Consider the following 21626-nt stretch of genomic DNA (forward strand, 5'->3'; position numbering starts at 1 on the left):
CACCTGGGCTTTAAATTAGACAACAGAATTGATATCATGAAGAAGTTAAAACCATGAGGCCATGCTCTGTAAGCCTCCCTTCCATTTTCTATTACCTCGGATAACCCTAAATCTCTGCTATGGCCTCGAGCTGACAACAGCGACCTGGGTGTAGGCTGTGCCACGGATAATGCGTTGGGCTTGAAGACGGCGCTTTCTCTGGGGAAATGCTGGCTGTGTGTAGGATTGGTGCTTCAACAACAAAATGCAGCAGTGCTCACATTGGTTCTACAGGGTGAAGTGTTTCTAAATTTTGTTTGTGTAGGGCCAGTGTTATGGTATTTTATGCCCTTATTGCTCCCTGGAATGTGGAGAATATGATACAAGATAGATTCAACAGTGGGGAAATCCAGCTCTGAAGATGTCAAAGCACATTGGCGGTTCCACCTTAAGGGGCCCCTGGGCTGTAGCTTCCGTGAAACCCCAAAACAATGCCCTTCCGGCTAGGGTAAAAGCAGAAAAAGATGAAAATGGTGGTTTTACACTTACAGATTTTAATTTCTCTGTGGGAAAGGGGGATGCACTTGATAAGGGGGTTATACTTTACAGGAAAGGGCTTTATTGGGGGGCATTCTTACACTGCTGAGATCATATTATTTGAACTATAATGCTCATATTCTCTAGTGACTTCATATAATGGGGAGGAGAGGGGGTGATTTGGAAGTTTGCTTCTGTTAAGCTTGCTCAACGATTATAAGATCCTGCAAAAAACTTCCTCCCCCTCTTCCTTCTTCTTCCAGCAATGGTAGCAGCTGGCCGGCAGAACCAGCACATGGTATCTCAGAATCAAATCACCAACTGAAACACTACTGGTCAGAAGATGAAAAACTAAATTTTGCCCATGAAAGTCACTTTGGGAGTTCACTGTATAACATACAACTGCACCCCAAAAGGTGGGATAGTACCATATAGGCTGACTGATCAAAATGTGGGGGGCACCCTAGCCTCTGGTGGGGTTCAAGGCTTCCCCTGCCTCTTTACTCCTCCTCCAGAGAGGAGAAAATGTGATCCAAGGAAAGGATGCCACCCAGGTCCTAAAGGACACACAGTAGGGGGACAGCTTTGGCTAGGAAGAACAAAAGTGGTCCTCAAGGCTATTTGCTTCTTCTAACGCAGGGGCTGGGAGATGCTCTTGTCCTCCAAAGGCTGAGAGGGCCCTGGGAAGAGCTCAGGGTAATAATGAGCCTATGCACAGGAAGGCAGAGACTGGCTTGTTGTGGGCCTTAGAAGCAAGAGTCCTCAAGGCTGACCTACCACCCAGCGGCAAGTTTGCCAGGTTAAAGAAGTTGGCTGATCACATCCTTGGTCATCAACTAAGAGTTCCACTTGCGAATTGGAATTTGGGATACTGGCCTTGTCATTTCTTTACCTCTATCAATACTAACAATGACGACACAGGTGATTTTTAAAGGTTTTTATTCTAAGTATAGCTAAAATAGAAAGAAAGAGATTCTTTGTATTAATGCTCCTTCTCTCCTCCTCCCAAGAGAAGTGGTACTATTAGTAAGAGGAGCCCACCTTGGATGTATGTACTAAATCAGGAACGTCCTGACTCACAGATGGGGAACCGTGGGTAAGAAGGAGTACCTATCACGGAACAGCTGCATCTTGTTCTCACTACAAAATTGCACATCTTTCAAATAGTCATTTCTAAACAGAAAATCTCTGTTATCAAATAAGGAAGGTAATTTAATGCCAATGGTAGTAGAGAGGTTTTTTTTTTGACCCAGATGAACTAGTTTCAGATTTACTTCAAGTTCACACTCTCCACACTTCAGTATTATTTTTGAAACAGCTTGGATTTATGCAGTTCCTTTTCTTCAAAGGTCTCATTTATCCTAACAATTTAGAATTGTTACTTTAGAATTCTGAAAATAGAAATCCCGAGGCCTTGAATATAAGAGTAAGAAATTAAAGCAAGGAGAAGGAACTTAGAAAAGAACTGGCCTAACCCTGATTGAGGTACGGCTTGTGTATTAATAGATATGTGGCTCTTCCATAAAAGTATTTTGTGTAGAATTAATATTTCTAATTGCATAAGAGTGTCCATCCCAAAACTTGTGGGCCACAGAGAAACGAAAGCATCTGACAGTCAAGTGAAAGGATTGTCCGAGTGTACTGAGCTGACTCTGAGGAGAGTCAAGATGAAAATAAGCGGTTCCTCTGGGTTTGAATGCAAGGGCTTGACTACGAAGGGCCGGGTCTTGGTAAACTTACAGCCTGGAGAGATGGCTTCCACTTGGGGCCTTTGGTTACTTTCAAGATTAAGGGACTGAAGGAATAAAAACGTGACTGGCTGGCCTGATTACACCAAAAGGAGGATTTGAATATTATTTATACCAACTACTTTGCTGGGGCAGCTGTTCAAAGAATTTTAATATTCAACCTTCACCAATATGATGGACAACTATTTGTTTTATTTTCATGGTTGAGAAAGAGGTCTAAGAAAACCTGTCCTCCCAACTCGAGCTTTGTTAGAGATGACACGATGGCTTCCTCTACTGTGGGCCTTAAGTCAACCACAGTCCATTTTACCAGAAGGACTGCTCACAGTGGAACACACCTCAGGAAAAGGGGAAACAGGGCATTTTTTCTGAATGGGAAAAAACTGCAAAAAAATTGCAAAACTCATCCCTTCTATAATTAATTCCCAATTTATAATTCTCATCTAAAGTGGCATTAAAGTGTTAAGAATACTAGAAATAGGATCTAAGCACTGTGGAAAATTTTATCTTTGACTTCAAGTTTAACATTCATCTTTAAAATCTGACAGGAGAAAATCCAAACTCTAGAGAAATCGGCGTCTCCCCCGAGAACCATTCCTTCTATCTATAGCCCTCCTTCTCCTAAAAGCAGAAACTCAGCAAGTGCGTCAAGCATGCCTCAACCATGACTTGTTCTCCAGCACATGCAGTCGTACTGGGAAACATAGCATTAGCTGCATAATGTCTAAATGCAGCCTAGGAAGACTGGGCTGTGTGTGTGTTTAAAAGAGGAATCAGACAATGAGAACTAGCCATAACTAGTTGTTTTCTATTTCTCTCTAAGGTCATTCCAAGGACTCTCAGAACTCAGAGACCCTCTACAGAGTTACTTCCTTATTAGCTAGAGGCTGGTGTTGGGGGCTGTTGAAAGATGGGGTGGAAGAGGAACATAACAGAGAACGTGGTGCTGGGTGAAATACATTCACCAAGTATCGGCTGTATGCAGAGCGGGGCGCAACGGCTGAGGCCGAGATCAAGAAACATAAGACCGGGTTCTCTGCTTTTGGAGACACTTACAGCCGAAGAGAAACTGTTTTCTGTTTCAACAAGAGTGGAAATTGGGAAGGAAGGACTAAGTTTAATATTTGTCAAAATACAGAATACATTAAAACCCTATGCTGTTTTCTCCTTATTCCTCAAGAAATAAGATTTCATGGCTGCTGGGGAAGGAAAGGTATGAAAAGGGAGTTAAGGAGGAGCAGAAATGTTCTGACTCGAAGATCCCTCAGCACAGTGAAGCTATCACCGCTGAATTATTCTCTATAGAAAACTTGGGGTAGGCACGCCAGGATCTGGCCTTTACTGTGGCAGCCTCCTAGAAGAGACATCCCCCCTCTTCTATTCTACCTTTTCTATGGGAAAAGTATAAAAGACCCTCATTAAGTGCCCTTTCAGGCAATTACAAAGCATTTCCAGGCACTCAGCTGAAAAGTGTTTATGTAAGCTAAGTCCTCCTCAGCCCCTCTGGAGAAGCACAAATATCAGCATCCTCTTACACAGCTGATAGCTGGGGTTACCTCCTGAGAGGTTTCAAACTCTCTCACAAAAGGATAATCTGCCCAGGCCTGCTCTTTTTTTTTTAATAGGGAAGGGAAGACATTCTTACAGGACCAATTTATAGCAAGGGAAATATTTCAGAAAAAGAATCCTTACAGCCAAACACAAATGCAAACAGCCTCATTTCGGTTGTGAGGATGAGGAGCAGGAACTAAGACAAGCTCTTTAAAACCCTGAGGAAATGGCGCTGGATCATTACTGTTAAGTTTTGTTTTGCTTTTTAAGTGATTGTCCTTTTTATGCCTATCATACAACCCTGGTCTAGCCCGCACAGCCCTTCGGGGGTGTCTGTGAGTTGATAGCCAAGAAGATGCTGGAGGATGCTTAGGGTGGGCACCACTGAGGCAAGTGTGCCCCTAGAGCGTGGCTTCGTCCAGGGTGAGGAGGCAATTCTGGTTTTGGGGTTGCTCAGAGGCTAGGTTCTTTCCGGTACGCCCTGGGATGTTCACTGAGGAGGCAAGGCATTTGATGAGTGTCCAGGGTAAGGCTTGCAGCCATAGTGAGCCCCCCCCCCCATAGCTGAGTAGCAGTCTGGGGAGTGTCATTTTAAAATGACATGGATCCGACCACAGTGGGAAATTAAACAGGAGAGAGAAGGCTGAGGAGTAGAGAAATTACAGCTTTGTCTCCCCCATGTTAAAATGTAAGCCTACGCAAGAAATATCTGCATTGTGGCAGCCAGACACCCGTTCTTGAGGCCTGGAGTAAAGACTGGAGCTTGGAGTAGAGGAGCAGGCAGGAATCTTCAACGGGGAGCGAAAGCCACAGCCCCATGGGAAGCAGGAGATAAAAGGGTAATATCCTCAGATCAAGTCTCAACACCTCTCTCTCCAGGGAAGCCAAACCACCCTCTCCTATTATCACTCCCTTTAGACAGCTACAGTCTAAAATGGGAGGCAAAGAAAGGGGGGGTGCACTCACTGGTCGGTAGCAGCCCTTCCCCATAAGCCCAGGCCATCAGCATGGAAGTTGGAGGGTTAAAGTCAGCACTTAAAAGAAAACTCAAGCCCCATTAAGCCCAGGCTCCGAGAACAAGGAGCAGCAGGGAAGCCAAAGGAAACTAATTTTGGAGGTTCTCCAAGCTGCCAATCACAAGCATATTTCTAACAGTCCCAGTGTTGTTTGAGTTGGTTGTTTTTCCACCGGCTGCACAATGGGGTCTGGTTATTCATTGAAAAAGTCTGCAAGGGAGCCCCGCCCTCCATTCACAACCAATTTGGAATGCTCCATTCAAGCAAGAGGGGGACTCTGCAGCTCAACTCGCTGGGGCAGACAGAGCTGAGCCCAGCTGTCGCCGCAGGGACGCTTGCTCACCCAGCGCGCTGTGTTTATGTAAGAAACTCAGACACTGCAGGCGCCTGCCTGCTCCACACCCTCCCTAAGATTCAGATGGCCAAGACCCTGGCTGAAATCTGCAAGGGTGTGCAAGTCAGCTCCAAGTGAGGTCTGCAAGTGCCCTCTGGCAAAAGGAGAAAGGCAAAAGAAAACTATCTGGTGCTGCCCTGTTCAGAATGTGACTGTAGCAATGGTATTTCTGCTGCCCCAGGGCGAGCTGGTTTGCATTAGAGGACGCCCTCTCTGGAGGCCCGCCTTTCCAGACTCCTTGTTTTCCAATCATTGCCAAGAGCTACATTGGGAGCCACCTGGCTTCCTCCCCAAGGGAGCCGGTCTCTGGAGACACTACTAGATTCTCTGGCTGCAGGTGTGGGGGGTGGGAGCTACCTATTACAAACAGTTTCACAGTCCCTTTCCCTAGCTTTGCATCTGACCTGAAAGGTTTTTAATACCCCCCTGAATGCCCATGAGACATCACAAGGGAAGAGTGAGGAGATCTGGGGATGGAAGGTGAAATCTACTCCAAGGACAATGCTCCAAGGACAATGCAAAGTACAAGGCTAAAAACTGGTTTGGTTTCTTAGAGATTTTTTTCAAACCTTCACGAATCCCCCTGAGGAAGATCTGATGAAGGCAGTCTGACAACCAGACTTTATTTCAAGGAAAAGCATACTACTTTTTGAAAATCAAATCCAGGAGATAAACTGTAGTTGTTGGGTTGTTTCCTCTTTTTCATAATATATTTGGCTATTTTCAAATGGCTTATGTTCGAAAGAAGACTGCCCCCACCCCCACCCCCAGTGAACTCAGATGATGACACGGGAAGCATTGCTCTGAAGTCTTTCTGACCACAGGATCCCCATTCGATGCCTTGGCTGCTCTGCAGATCAGTCTCAAACTCCGGGGCTTTTAATAGCTAGATCTTATCCTGCTCCCCGGAGCCTCGCACCCTCTGCTGCAACTTTCCCCTGGAAGCTTCCTCCTTCCAGGCAGAGGAGCCTCCTTTCTTTGCTATGCAGGGTCCTTTTATGTGCGGGCTCTTCTCCCTGAGAAGAGTTGCTAGTCCACTGTCATCCACCTGCCAAGCCCAAAGGTGTACTTACGTTATGGTTACGTTCTCTGTCACAAACACACACACGCATGCATGCACGCAGGTGCGTGCCCACCCATGTACACTCTGAAGGCCTAGTTATTTTGCCCCTTCTTTAAGCTGAGCCTCTTAGAGGGATGGGACAATGATAGAAACTGACGACGAAAGCCTCTGTTAAACGAGCTTGATGAGTTCACAAAATGAATTTTTAAAAAAGCAACCTAATCCGCTACTGGCATCAGCATGCCTGGCGCTTGTCCAAGAGCTGGGAACTGCAACATGACAAGACTCTGAGCTCCTCGGATTCCGAATGGAGAAGCACTGTGTGCCAGGGCACAGATGGGGCCCAAGCTGCCTCAAGGGCAGCCATGCGCCCGAGAGGGGGCTGTGAGCCTCTGAGCCTGGATGTACTTTACCACCATTGAAACCTGAGAAACATGTAGGGGGAACAGTCTCTTGGTAGAGAATCACACATCCCACCCAACTCCACTACCAGTAACATTTTTTCTGGGACTGAAATTAAAACAATGATACTATTAGATGTAGAAATGGCAGACAGTACAAATTCTCAGCTTCATCAGGCTACCCATGTCTTAATCTTGTAAAAGTGAAGAATGCTGGCAAACAGAGGATGGATGGTAAATTCTTGATTGATACCAGGATTTTGTTACCCCTGGAATCTACATAAGTGATCTGCCTGGCAGACACAGATGTAATTCCCCATTCCACGTTTTTCTCGACAGACACAAAGGACTGGAAAGATTACTGGATTTTATTAGAGGACTGAGAGCAGAGAGACATTGAAGAAGAAGAGAAAACTCCATTGTTTTTAATAAGCCAAACTGAATTAAAGTTAGACGAAGACAGATTTTGTGTAAACATGTGGCTCTTTTAGATAAATGGGAACTCTAGGTCTTGGATCCTTAAGAGTGTTGGGTCTAAGGATCCTGGAAGCTCTCAAAACAGGAAGGATTTCAAATCATTCAGCACTCTCTCAGTGTAAGCAGTGGGCTAGCTAACAAAGACTTTGAAAGCAGCATTGTAAACCTGGAATCGTATAACCTATCCCCTGCACACTGTCCTCCTGCTGTCTTCCCCACCCCTCCTTCTCCCTACCTTCAGAACTATTGGCTCTTGAGAAGGATAAAACTCATAGCCTTGACTCCCTCAAGCCTCTTATTTTTAAAGTGCCTCTTGTTTTCTTTCTTACCTTTCATAACAAAAAGGCTTTAGGATGATCTTTTCAAATAGAAAGGGCTGGAGACCACAGAGCAAGTAAACCTAGAGTTTTGCTACACCACATCTAGGTCCAAAATGATGTGCTCTCTGCAAAAGGAAAGACTTGCCTCTACTATATCAGCCTCATATGTAATAATAAAAACCCAAAAAAAACAGTTGAATAATCTGAGATTGAAACAGGATTAAGATCAATGTGTTTCAGGCTCAAAGGCTGTCATAACAGTAATCCTATTTCCCCAGCCATCTACTGCTATGTATTTATGAAAAGTCGATTTTATCAGTTAATTAGCCAGTCTTAGGAAATTACTCATACTTCCTTGTCAGTCCACTCTTTGAAACAGAGATCTAAAAAGAACACTTCAGGGGGAAAATAAGGTCATTTGGATTTTAACACAGTTCTCTAAATGATATTTGGTATGGAGGCCATCTTTTTTTTTGGAAGATTAGCTCTGAGCTAACATCTGCCGCCAATCCTCCTCTTTTTTGCTGAGGAAGACTGGTCCTGAGTGAACATCCATACCCATCTTCCTCTACTTTATATGTGGGACACCTGCCACAGCATGGCTTGACAAGCAGGTGCGTCTGCATGGGGATCCGGGCCGGGGAACCCTGGGCCGCCAAAGTGGATTGTGTGACCAGGGCAGCCCTGAGGCCATGGTTTGAAAAATCAGATTTTTATCATGCCTTCTCTCCAGTATAAAATATTTTAGTTATTCAAGATGCTGACAGGTAAACATTCACAATAACCCAATGAAAACAAATCAGATTTTATAAAAGCAGAACTAAAATCTGCATTTTAAAAAACTATTTACATATGCCACAGTCTAGTAACACAGTTAAGTACCCAAGTTCAGAAAAATGAATGGAAACACCCTCCCAAATATAAGCACTTTGAGTTCTAATCTTATCCATGGTTTTGATTTGTAGTTAATTCTGTGAAAATGTGTAAAGATGTGTACACAGCTATCTACTGACTTGGGTTCCCCGGTTTGGTAGCTCTGTGTGTTAATACACATATTTAGCTACACACACATTTATATAGATATATACACATACTTATTTATAATACGCTGGACATAGATATATGCTCAAAGTTTTATCTGTACACACACTAATATGTATTCTAGGAAGCATGTCAGTTTTATAATTTTTCTGTTTTATAATTTCTTTCTCTCTTCCAAATCCTAGACGGAAAAACTCAAGGCAACCAAGATATTTAATAAGATTCTCAGGATCATAGAATGAAGAGGACTGCAGTGTTGGCCTGGGCTGCCAGCAGTTTCCCTAAGGCTTTCCTGAGGGCCATCTCTGGGTATCTGAAATAATGCGGGAGAGCCTTGAGCACACCTGAACATGACAGTACCCCCTGGCTGTGAAGCTTTGCAGAGCTTCTTTAAGGATCCGATTTTCTAAGTTCTCTTCTCATCTCACCTACCCCTCCCATTCGCCCCGAAATCACTAGTCAGTCTTTCCAACTATCTGGACCTTCTATCATCCCCTCTGTAAAATGAAGGGGTTGGGCAAGACTATCCCTACGAGGGACTTCCAGCTGGAACAACCTGGGATCTTCAGGGTTACTTCTCAAGACCAAGGGACAATGGGGGTCACTAGCAGAACCCCTATAGTCTGTATAGTTGATAGGCTGCACTTTCTATTCCTTTGGATTTGACCTTTAAGAGATTCCAGGAGGCAGAGACTTTATTAATGTCTGTATTTGTGAGGTAAGGTGAAATCTGTATAGCCAGGAGTAAGCTGGGCATTTCTATAAGACTTCTAAGAACAATGGTTTCATTTATTCAAAACCCACTTATGGATGGATGCCTAGGGGTAGGAACCCAAATCTGGAAAACTTACAAAATATAATCTCTTTAGAAGTTGAGCTTATAGTGTTTACCAAAAAAGTAAGCCATAATTTTCAAAATTGACATTCTAAAATAAAAACTATTACTTAGTATTTTCTTTCTCTCTCTCTCTCACATACACACACACACACACACACAATGGAAAATTAATCAAATCTGTTCCAAATGTTTCTGCTACTGTAAGGAAAAGGTTTGCTTTACCATGCAAGTGTAAGTTTGGTTTATAGTTCACCGATTAAGTGATTCAAAACAACTCATAAGGCTTCACTAAATTTGAATGAATTTCTCCCCCTCCCCTGGAATAATCCTGGCCCCTCCCAGAAGGTGACCAGGATGGAAGCTGATCTTCAACCCAAGGCTGTGAGACGTGCTTGCAGAGAAGAAAGAGTCTGCCTAGCCCTGGGCTCTGCCAGCTCTCATGTCTACACTGTCAGTCTCAACTGCAGTCAAACCAGTCACACATAACAGCAAAGACGAATGGTTCAAGGACACACCTCCCTCCCCCCATTTGTGTTCCCGCCTAACCTCTAAGGTAAGTCGATCTATTTGACTCTTATCCTTCTTGAAGCTCCATCTCCAGAAATAAGAGTCAGAGATGGGGAATGAATTATTAAAAGATTTCTCAAGGCTACTCAACCATCTGCTTTATCCTTAAAAGACAGAAAAGCTCAACCTTAAGAAGTTAAAGCAAAAAGCAAACAAAGTAAAAAACACATCCCACTTGGTAAGCAGAAGCATCTCCCAAAGCACCTCCATTTTAGCTATGGCATTTTAATTAAAGAACTTAGCACATTCTATTTGCTGAGCAGGAATGATTTCTAAGGAGCCAAAACACATTTATTGATCCCTTCACTTTAGCCTATTCCTGCAGACAAATATCTCTCCAAATATAAATCCTGTTTGCTGAAATCTTTCTCTAAAGAACATACCTTTGCTTCGGTACATGAAATCAATCTGAATGCAGTCATCTCACCTCCTTTTAACTCTTGGGTTACAGAGAAACAAACAAAACTGTCGTAAAAGCATTTCAAAGAACCTCTGCCAAGAAAGCCACCTCCCAGACTGCAGTTTATGCTGCTCTGAGCAAGAACTGGAAAGGCTGGGCCAAATTGTCAACACAGAACAAAGTGGGATTACAAATCCTCTCTTTTATCTTGCAAACACATACACACACACACACCCCCCCCCCCCCACACACACACAATTTGGGTTATCTTTATTTAGCCTTTCAGTGGCAAGCTTCCCAATCACTTTAAAGCAATCAAAGGGCAATAATTAACATGCGTTTACTTTCCTATAGAAAACATCCACAACAAGCTGTGACAAAGCTAAGGTAACCATGCATCTGTGGGTTACAGTTTACTCCCTTTTCAATTTTCATGGCATTGTGCCTTGGATATGAGGCCTATCATTAAAGAAAGTTTAGGTGGTACCTCTGTTCTTTCATTCAATGATTTAGAACTCCCTGCTTTTAGACCCACAGATACCCTCTCTCTTCCTGCGGCATTTTTATACACACATACACACAAGATAAAAAAAAAGCTGGGAAGAATTTGCTGGTGCAAAATGAGAAATCGAATCCTTGCCTGGCTCAGGTGCTTGCTATTATAAACTATGACTAAGAGACATGAATTTCTCTATGATGCAACTCTCAAGAGACGCAGCATTTTCTCCAGGCCTCTCTTAAACCTGCTCATTCGCCAGTGACTAATGCTCTCTAGAGCTGCCCTGTGCTGCTCAAATTTCATCAGCCAGCTTTGTCCTTGATAGCTTGCCTGGACCACAAAAGCTCCCAAACCTGTTGAGGACAGCCCAGAAAGAAAGATCAGTGCAAAGCTAACTGTGTCCCTGCCAGCACTGAGAGTCATCTTTTGAGCTCCCCACTGCATTTGTTATCTCAATGATATGAGCACTTAATGACATTTTAAGAAAAAGTTTTTACTCTTCTTTGATGGATAAAAGTCCTGACGACTGCATGAAAACATAAGGGTGGTCACTTTTTGAACGCCCTTTGTCAACTTAGAAGTAGAAGCAAAATTGACAACAGGTTGGGTGAAACCACAATTAACTGGAATCTTCCATTAACTATGTTCTGCACCTTTAAAAGAAAAAAATTCAGGCTCACCACTAGCATCAAGGACTTAATTTATAAAACAAGCAAAAACACTAAGATAATGTCTGATTAATGCGTGTTTGGTCTAACATCTTATATAGGATGTCAATTAACTGATAATTTTGAGCTTGAAATACTCTTAGCCAAAACGCAATTGAGGATGGAATTATGTTCAGTAAATCTTACCTGCAAGAGAATAAAAAGCACTTTAGAGATAATTTCAGTAAGGAATGAAACAAAAGTTTAGGGGGTTAACTTTGAATTATTAAAAGAAACAAAATGCATTCCACTGTCCAAATATGCTGGCTACGGCTGAAAAGAGTATTCTAGACACGGATGATCCAAGACCAGACAATTTCAGAACAAACGGCCACCACCAGAAAGGTACTTACAGTTATCAGACTGAAAATCTGGGACAAACTGTTCATCATCGGGAACTTGTGCTGGAAAAGAGATTTTTATTTTAGACCTTTAAGTTTTATTTAAAAGCTTTATTTAAAAAGCACAGTAAAATGTTTTATATGGAAAATAGGACAGCCAAGAAACTTGCCTTCAGCTAACCAAGCCTCTTGAAGTTGACTGAGATCCTGAAACAACTCTGGAATTGAAAACAGAAGATACCAGAATGAGGAGAATTCCTCAGCTAGGCAGCAAAGACTACGGCTGCTTTCACTGGGAGCCATTTGAGGAAGACACAACACAGAGGGGAAAGCTTCACTACCTTCAGAATCATGAGCCAGATCTGTGTCCAAAAACTTCCTCTTTCTGTCAATCACAGGCCGCCCTCTACATTCCTCTGATCGAGACTTCTGAAAGAGGCCAACACACAGTGAAGACTCATGGGTAATGAAAGGGTCCAAGGGGGGTTGTACCACTAAACTGATAAGGAGAACACACATATTCCAAGAGGGAGGACAAAACAAACCAAAAGCTACACAAACTTACCCCTGGGACCATAAAAGGGACTTGCTGATCATAAAACCCATCCATGGTGCTTCCAATGTCTCTAATGTCACTCTGAAAGGTTTCAGCATTGAGTAATTTCTGGGGGGAAAGGGGTCCTCCTGTAATATAAATTTGGGAGATTTTAACTGACAGGGGGGCAAAAAGAGAATTAAAGTAATTTTATACTGCTCTTTCTTTAGGGCCTGAGCAAAATCACTACCTTTCCCTGAGGTACTTAAAGCCCGTCAAGGTGTAAGCTTTACAGACTAACCTCGGGCTGGATTAAGGGCATCGAAGGTTCATAGTGCAGTCAGTGGCAAATCCATTTCCCTAGTCATCCTTTTCTCCTCTCTCTCTCATCATTAAGATTATAGCTTTGCTACTATCTGTCCCCTACAAAACAAAAACAGAAACAAACTCCAAAAAACCTTATTTTCATTATGAAAGGGTGATTTCAAGATTCTCTCTAATAGAAGATTCTCCAGGGCATCTGTAGTGTTAGGGTTTTTTTTTTTTTAAGAAATGATTTAATTTTTGATAGTACAGTGACAGGAAGTAGAGAAACTGGGTTTAAGCATTCCAAATTATTGGCAATTAAGAATCTGACATACATAGTGTTTCTAAAAGTATTTTGTAGGTCAGTGGTAAAACACTATAAATAGTTCCAGGAACATACTGATCAGAGGGGTACTTATTGTCATACAACTCTTTATTAAAACCTAAACCTTCTATCCAAACAGGTGTAGTGTCTGTAATGTCACAAATTTCTCCATGGCAACCTATAGAGATATCTGTGATATCTCCAACTTCTAAAATAAAATAGCTATGAAAAGTAATGGATAAAGGAAACTAAATTCCACTGCACATAGTTTAAGTGCATCTTTACCACAGATCTTAAAAAAGCATTAAAAGCAAAAGATTCATGGGAAGAAAATTCAGTTTGTTTCTTGTAGTGAAGTAAATTTTTTCCAAACATGCAAAAAAATAAAATTAAACTTGTTTCCGCCTCTGTCAAGCTTTGGGGCGGGGAAGAGGGGCTGGGGGTCAAAATGGAGAGGAGGGAACTTTTTTTCGTCTGGGAGGAATAAAGTAACAATTTTAGGAAGGTACCATCTTTCTGAACACTTTGTTTTGTTCTCCAAATAAAAACGCAGTTAAGTCAACAAAATGGGGAAAACATTAATTTCACTCAACCCAGCTCTAAGCAACACAAAATGCTTAAGGATAATTCTTTTGTTTAACTTGTATACAAATTTTAAATAGGGAACTTTTTCTCAGCGGGCAATTCCATCCAATTTGTTTTTCACACTGTCTGGAGTATATCAGATTTTCGCAAGTGAGCAGGATACAAGAAAACCCTCTAAGGCCAGCCTCCTCTCAGCACTTTGGCCCAAGTAATCAGATATTTTCAAAGGCAAAGAGAAAGAGGGAGAGGAGTAAAACTGTACGCAGTTCATAACTTTCTAGAAAAACACTCCCGCTAGCCTGCTTGCGTGCCTTCCAAACAGCGCTAAAAGGTTCGGAATAAAGCCTCTTTCTCAAAGTCACCGACCCATATACAAAATCCGAGAAACAGCAGTGAGGTGAGAGGCACGAAAACAAGTCCTCTGCAGTCTTCAAAAATCTGTCAGCTTAAACCGTGACCTTAGAGATTCTGTAAATGTCTATTAGGGGAAGGGGACAATGGGTAGGAGAGCGGAGGGGAGGATTTTTCAGAGTCTCATGATGAAACACGTTGCAAAACACTTCACCACGAAGAGCAAGAATATCTTTTCAAAAACTAAAGAAAGAAGCTGCCATAAGCGAACCCAAAAGAGGCATCGAGGATCTTTAAAGCAGCCCTCAAAGTTCAAGGGCTAGAAAAATCATGTTCAAAGTATAATTTTTTTTAAGCCTGAAGGGAAGGCTCATCCAGGAGTTTAAACCACTTCCTTTGTGCCCCCCCTCCCTTCCCGGTGCCCCCAGGAAAACTTTAACACGGCGCGGCGGCGCGATCGAGGCCCCTCCCCCGCGGTGCGCAGCGGGCCTGGTTTTATGAATGGGAGAGCGAGCCGCGGCCGCCACATCAGGTAAAGGCTGTAACAGGATCCCTCGCGCTGGGCCCCATTCACAAAACAAGACACACTTCCACCCAATTCCCAGCCTTCCCCATTCATGAAAACTCCTTCAGATGCGCCCCCGCCCCCACTCTCAACGCACGCCCAGCCTCCGACGCAAGGCCCCTCACCCCAGCGTTTTAGGAAGAAAGCTCAATGCTTCATTCACAAAAAGGGAAAGAAAAAAGCCGCAGGGAGCAGCGAGCCAACGAAAGAAACCCACTTCATTCATAAAGTCACCAACATTCATAAAAATGAGCCTCGGCGCTGGGCGCTACCAACTGCTCCCAGTTCCTTCCTCCTCCAAAAAAAAAAAAAAAACCCCTCCAAACATTTCTCCTAGGCATCCCTCCTTAACCAGGAGTTCGGTTCCCCCCAGAGGCCCCCTGCTCTGTGAAAATGCGGTCAGATCCCTGATCCAGCGCGAGGCTCCAGCATCTCTCCATTCCACCCCCCCCCCCGCACACGTTTTTTTTTTCCCCCACCATCCTCAGGCCGCTGTACTGATGCTCCCCGATTTCTCGAGAATCGCCGTGCAGCCTAATGCCCTCAGTCTGCTGGGGTGTGAGCGAGGGGACTGGGTGTCCACTTTACACAATTTGAAACTTGCAAGGTCCGCATAAGTTCCTGGCCGACCCCAACCCCGCAAGCTGCACATGCCTATGTCACTTAACCCCTCCTGGTGTTCTGGGGGGACATCACCTCTCAAATATTCCTCCTAAGCTGCTTTCTGCCCCCTCCTCCCCACTGCAAAGCTCAGCCAAGCGCCTCTTCTCGCGAGCCTCCAAGTCCCCTCGGGGCTCTCAGATCTCCAGAGACTGTAAAGCCCAGCAACTCCGCGCCCCGCATCCCCACCCTGGAGCCCCCGCACCCCGCGCTCCGGCGCGCCTCCCCCGCGACGTGCGGAAACCCGTTCTCCGAGCGATCCGGAACCGTTAGCCGCCCCCGCCCGACGTCTCCCAGGAACCGAACCGGACCGGGCCGCGGGGGGAGGGGGTAGTCAGCCACCGGGGGCTCAGCCAAGATAGAAAGTGCACCCCGACTTCGAGGTTTCGGAATCAGCCCGTGAACTCTCGCCAGCTGGGCCCTGCGGACCCGTTCCCGGACACCCACTCCAACGCCCCAACTGCCCACTCGACGCCCCCTCACCTGAGGCGGCGGCTCTCCTCCCCTTGCAGCGGCCCCGGGGCGCAGGCGCGCTCACGCACGCGCGCACCGGGCCTGGGCGCCTAAGCGAATGGCTAGGGCGAACCGTTCCGGGGACGCTGAACCACTCCGCGCACCAGCGGCTGGACTCTGCGCCGCAGCTGCCAACCAGGCTGGATCTCTGGCCCGGCCCCCCGCGGCTAGCTGCTCCGCCCGCCGCCATTGGCCCGCAGCTCTAGCCCAGCCGCGTTCCCATTGGCCCGAGGTCGCTCCCGCGGCTGTCCATCATCTCTTGTTTACCCTGTCTGCGGGCAAATCCAGCCAAGCCGCCCCATCAACTCCGGCCCCCATTGGTCTACGGCGCGTCCCTCCCCACCCCGTTAGGGGTCTGTTTTACATAATTTATGCACCGGGGGCCATTGGCCAATCAGCAAAGGCTTGTTTATATAATGAATGTAAGGACGTTTTTCATTCATAAAAAACGCGACCTGAGGGGGAAGCTTAGCTGAGTCAGTGAAGCACTTAAAGGGGCCGAGGCCGCGAGGAGCCGCCGTTTACTCCCCTCCCCACAGCTCTCCCAACTTTTCACCGAGGTACGGCTCTTCTCCCTTCCCCATTCACCCCTACTTCTTCCCCGAGCAACGCCACCTCCAGGATCGGGCCGCTGGGCGCCAGACATTCACAGCTGCAGCACCAAGCAAAGTTATCGTTTTAGAATACAGCGAGAGGAATTCGTCATTCCACCCAGAGAGAAACTCGCTGACCGACCTGGGCGTTCGGCCCACAGAAACAGAGAAAACGGAAACCGAGCCCTCTAATCTTAGTTACCTTTAAGCGAGGCCTTAATTTCCTTTAACCAGGTTTCCAGTGGGGAAGAATAAGCAGTATCTCCGTTTAAAATCTGAGTTCTCAATCAGATTTTAGTTACTATTTTATACTGGCGAGGCCTAAGGTTCACACAAATCCTGTTTCCTCCCCAAGTTTAATTACAGTTGATAACCTCCGCCGGAGTGGGTTTTGGACCCGAAATAAGAGAGGGTGGGAGCTCCAAAAAATTCTGTCTGGGGCCCGCACCAACCAGTCAACCGACCTGGAAATATAAATCCCTCCGAAACCGGCTTGCAGAGTTAGACTGCCTCCCTCCCTCCCGGGGCTGCCTGTTTTCCATTTAAGTGTTGAATGCAAGATGGTGTATTTGCGAATTAGATCCCGTGCAGCTGGGAACGACGAGAAGCTACTCTGCTTGCCAAATGATCGGGCACTAACTGCAATTGCTGAGATTCTTAACAGGGTGTACCGGGAAACAAATAAATAAGCAATCCTTTCCCCTCTCCGTCCCCTCTACTCCCTCCTGTGAAGGCCGTGGGGCGGCTCTCCGCTCTCCCCCAGGATGCTGGGGCTTGCGAGGGAGCTATTCTGTTCTCTTTCTGTTGGTGTGCTCTGCCTTTCACCCCTTGTACCAGCCGTGGGGAGGAAATAGCCACGTTAGGGGACAGCCCCTAGTGAAAGGGGCCCCAGGGTAGCCAATTCTGGAGCTGCCCCCCACTCCTACTACCAGAAATGCAGTGTGGATTTTTAGAAAAAAAAATTTTTTTAAGTCAAAATTTGCCCACCTTCTTTTCTGCTTCCACTTGTTTATCTTAGAGTGGGCTCTCCATCTGTCTGTCCTTTATAACCTAAGACATGTTGGAGTTCATCTAAGGAAACCCGAGTATCCTGATTGAGTCCTGGGCCCAGTACTGACCCGGCATGAGCTGCTGACTTTGCGAGAGACTGAACTGGGCCTGAGTTGATGGGTAGGAAAATGCTCTGAACCCTTAACAGGCAGCTCTGTGATATCTGATTTCCTAGTAGAGCATTTTTCTACCGACCCCTTCTCCAGCAAAGCTTTCCTTTGGTGCCTCTATTCATTCCCTAAGTAGCACCATTTCTATTTGGTGGCTGGAGGTTTTCAACCTAGCCCAGTTGTGCTCCTAGCGTGTTGCTCACATCCCTGAGGGTTCCATCTCCCCAGCTAGACTCTGGGCCCAAGGTGGCTCTCCCATCCCCCTCCTTCCCATCTTGTCTGTCCCCATCCTGCCCCATTTCATCACCCTCTCTTGATCTAGTGTCTCCAGAGGAGCTCTCATTTTTCTCTTTGCTTAAATCTGTCTCTCAGGTCCCAGTCCCCTAGAAGGCCTGCAGCCCACGGGGCCACATGTCCTGTGTAAGCCATAACACATCAATCACACTTCATAACTGGCGACAGGCAAACAGTGCAGGACACCTCACAGCCACTTCCTCCAGGGGGCTGGACTTGATGCCTGGAGTGTGACCTTTGCCTTAAGCCAGGGCTCTCCATCCCACCTTGGCAAGAGAAGTTAGATATTTCTGGATTAAGCAGTAGTAAATAGTGGCTAAATTGTGAGCAGGGGAGGATTTGGGGGATGGGTTTTTATAAGAAGGTTGTCACAGTACAAGATCATATGTGGGAATTTATACCACTATAGAGCTCTTGTCAATTAATTAGTCACTTAGTAAATATCTATTTTGTACCAAATACTCAGCCAGACCCTGTGCTAAGCAAAAAAGTTACAGGGATGAATAAAATTCAGTCTTTTTCTTGGAGGAACCCACATTCTGTTGCGCAACTTAGCAGCTGCAGTTTATTGAGCGCTTAATACATGACCTGTTCATGCTATATACAATTTTCTATAGATTATCTCATTTAATCCTCTGATAATCTCATTAATAGTACTGATGTGGTCTCTACTATGAATATCTGCATTTTATAAACAAGAAACTGAGCCACAGAGAGATTAAATAACTTGTCAACAGTTACACAGCTTATAGGTTGCTGAACCCAGATAAGCGTTAAGGCAGGTAGGCTCTAGAGCCCATGTGTGGGAGACCTAGCATGTGCCTCTGTTGCTCAGAAAACCACCAGGAAATATTTGAACCTCGAACAGTGGATGATAGAATTGGTTGAAGTCACGGGGAGACAGATTTTAGCTCAGTATAGTGTTAGGAAGGACCTTGGAACGTTTGGAGTGGCCCACTGAAGGAATAGTGCTGTTGGTAATGAGTCTTCCATCACAGGAGGCATCTATGCAGATAGATTTAGGGAGAGTTCAGAGGGACTACTGCAGGGGGTGGGATAGATGAACTCAGAGGATTGCTCCAGCTCTAAGAGTCTATGATTCCGAGAATTGTGTTGGACAGGGAGTTCAGGCCCTGTGCCCAGGCCCCTTGGCTCTGCCGTGAAATGTGAGCGTGTAACTCCTGATGACCTACCTTGCCAGACTGACTCCTGAGTTGGTTCCCTATGGTTAAGTGTTTATGATGACTTCTCTCCACGCCTCTTCCTTCTTTTCTTCTGCTTCTCCTTCTTAGTGACTTATCTCCCCCACTCCCATCTCCACCCCACTCTCTGTCTTCTCTTTTCTTTGCCCTTGTAAGAGTTAAAGGTCAGTATTTAGAAGGTCTTTGTCTAGTATGTTGTGTCTTTCCTTCTGAGAACATTACTTACATTGGAGGTTTTGTCCAGCATGTGTTTTAATGTACCATTCCCTCTCCTGCAGGAGAGAAACAGGACTGGAAAAGATAGCAAAGAGAGAGACCAATGCTCTGGAACATTCATGGAGTGTCGATCTAGCCTTTGTCTTCTGGCGGTAGCAAAGCTCACTAATCAGAGTAGGATGACTAGCCCCTTGTTCTTCAGTTTGCAGTGTGTCTTCAGAGAAACACCTGGAAGGCTAGAAAAACAAGTCTGGAGCCTGAAAGCTTCTGTTTCCCCTTAGAGGACCACTTTTAAAGTTTTTCCCCAAAATCCCCAAAACAAATTAAAGCGTAAGGCAGGCAACCCTGCATTGAGCTGATCACCAAGATGGTGGTGGGAAATGTGGCAGCACCATGATCTTGGTCCCTTATGTTGGGAAAATGCCTCTTATCCCTCTGTTAGAAATGCTGTGGTGTGTGCAGCCATGTCTGGAGGCTGGGGTGTAGCCCCCGGGCTCCTTTTCCAATATAGTAAAGTATAGAGGAAGGGACTTCGGGACAGCATCAAAAAGGTACGGATATGTTTTTCCTGACTTCAAGGGATCAAGGATTCTATCTGGCTGGCACACCTTCCTTTTTGAAATTCATAAATAAGTATCCCAAAAACTGAGGAGAGAAAAGAAAATCTTTTCGATTCAATGTCTCTTTAAACAAATAGGGTCCATATTGTCTTCAGGGTTCCTTATCGCTAGGGAATAATAATAGCTGGCATTTACTGAGTGCTTAATATGAGCCAGAAACTTGTCTAAACGCTTCATCTGCATCAGCACATTAATCCCCAACAACAGCCCTCTGAGGGAGGGGCTGTTATGATCACCTCCACTTTTCACAGATGAGGAAGGGTAGGTACAGGAAGGTTACATCGATGGCTCCAGGTCACATAGCTAGCACACAGTAAAAGGGAGAGTGCACCCAAGGGGCCCCTCCAGAGCCTGGCCATTAGCCCCTCTGCTGGGCTGCCTCAGTCCCAGGAAAGGTGTGTATGCTTAATGACAGCAGCCAGCACTGAAAGAGCAATTTTCTTATGCCAGGCTGTTTAGGGACTTTGCTTATATTAACACACTTAGTCCTCCTGGCAACCCTGTGATGTAGATACCATTATTATCCCTATTTTATAGATAAGGAAACTGAGGCACAGAGAGGTTAGGTAACTTGCCCAAGATCACATAGCGAGTAAGAGTTGGAGTCAGGCGCCCAAACAGATCTTGAACAGTCCTTGCTCTGAAACCCTTTACTGTGCAGTCTTAGTTCCTGCAACCTCCCACCCTTGTCGATTTCCCTCATCTTGCCCTTGGGGCTCTGGTGGCTTCCTGGCCACTCCCATGAGAGTAGCTGTGCTTCCTTGGGTACGTGCTCCAGCAACTCCAGCCAGACTTCTCAATTATTTCCTGGGCCAGCTAGAATTTGTCTTCATTAAAGCCACTTTAGAAAGAGAATGGAAATTATCTTTACTGAGCATTCCCTATATGTCATGCTCTGTGGTAGACGTTTCACATATGTTGTCTCATTTAATATTCCCAATCCTTCTGGGAGGTAGCAATAATACCCAATTTGCAGGTGTGAAAACTGAGAGTCAAAGTGAGAGGTTAAAAAATAGGCCTGAGCTTTCAAAGTTAGGAAGGAGCAAGCCAGGCCTCCCACCGAATGCATTTCTTGACCCTCTGACCCCCTGGCCTAGTGGGGCTTATTCCTTTCCCGGCTCATTTCCTGAGCTTGAGGACGTCCTCTCTCCTGCCTCCTTTTCCTCTCAACTCTTTGATTGTATAAAACATGCATTGTCAAGAAAACCTGGGGGCACATGTCATAGGTTCCTGAGGGCTGAGATATTTCTTACTTAAACCCCAAACTTTTTTTAAGGATTTTATTTTTCCTTTTTCTCCCCAAAGCCCCCTGGTACATAGTTGTGTAATTTTAGTTGTGGGTCCTTCTAGTTGTGGCTTTTGGGAGGCCACCTCATCCTGGCCTGACGAGAGGTGCCATGTCTGCACCCAGGATTAGAACTGGTGAAACATTGGGCTGCCAAAGTGGAGTGCGTGAACTTAAACACTCGGCCATGGGGCCGGCCCCTAAACCCCAAACTTTAAAAAACCAATAGGGCAAACATCTTTGGAAACGTCCCATGGCTTTCCATTGCCCTCGGAAAGGAGCCCAGCTCCACAGCAGGATCTTCACTGCGCCTTGGTGACGCTATAGTCTCTCCCGAGCCTCCTGGGCCCTTGGGCCTGGCTGTGCAGGACAGAGCTGCCTATTTCTTGAGCCAGTCACATGCCAGCATCCTATTCTACCTCTAAGGCCCACAAAGACTGCCTGTCCCCAAATGAAGACACCTCAGGTAGCTGGGCTTTTTGGGGATCCTGTGTCTGATCTTTAGCGTTTTCTTGCTCCTTCTCCATGTTAGGTTGT

At 45.5% G+C, this 21626-nt stretch overlaps 1 protein-coding gene and 1 long non-coding RNA gene across 4 annotated transcripts in view; one reads left to right on the forward strand and one right to left on the reverse strand.

The window, feature by feature from the left end:
• The window catches only part of ETV5 (ETS variant transcription factor 5), a 56292-nt gene extending 40347 nt beyond the window's left edge, over window positions 1–15945 (reverse strand). Inside the window, exons 1-6 of one of the 3 annotated variants that reach the window (XM_008532358.2) lie at window positions 15690–15884; window positions 12716–12837; window positions 12445–12563; window positions 12221–12308; window positions 12050–12097; window positions 11892–11942 (exon numbers count right to left, since the gene is read on the reverse strand). In XM_008532358.2, the coding sequence (XP_008530580.1) occupies window positions 11892–11942; window positions 12050–12097; window positions 12221–12308; window positions 12445–12489 (232 nt within the window). In that variant the 5' untranslated portion in view covers window positions 12490–12563; window positions 12716–12837; window positions 15690–15884. Of the gene's footprint in view, window positions 1–11891; window positions 11943–12049; window positions 12098–12220; window positions 12309–12444; window positions 12564–12715; window positions 12838–15689 lie in introns of all 3 variants that reach the window. The other 2 variants (XM_008532357.2, XM_008532360.2) reach the window with 2 other exon arrangements.
• A 198-nt stretch (window positions 15946–16143) lies between these two features.
• Window positions 16144–21626, forward strand: part of LOC139077010 (uncharacterized) — a 33332-nt gene continuing 27849 nt past the window's right edge. Inside the window, exon 1 of the long non-coding RNA XR_011529123.1 lies at window positions 16144–16279. This is a non-coding gene — a long non-coding RNA (uncharacterized lncRNA). The remainder of the gene's footprint in view (window positions 16280–21626) is intronic.

This window comes from Equus przewalskii, chromosome 18 (assembly GCF_037783145.1).
Source record: "Equus przewalskii isolate Varuska chromosome 18, EquPr2, whole genome shotgun sequence".
Taxonomy (NCBI): domain Eukaryota; kingdom Metazoa; phylum Chordata; class Mammalia; order Perissodactyla; family Equidae; genus Equus; species Equus przewalskii.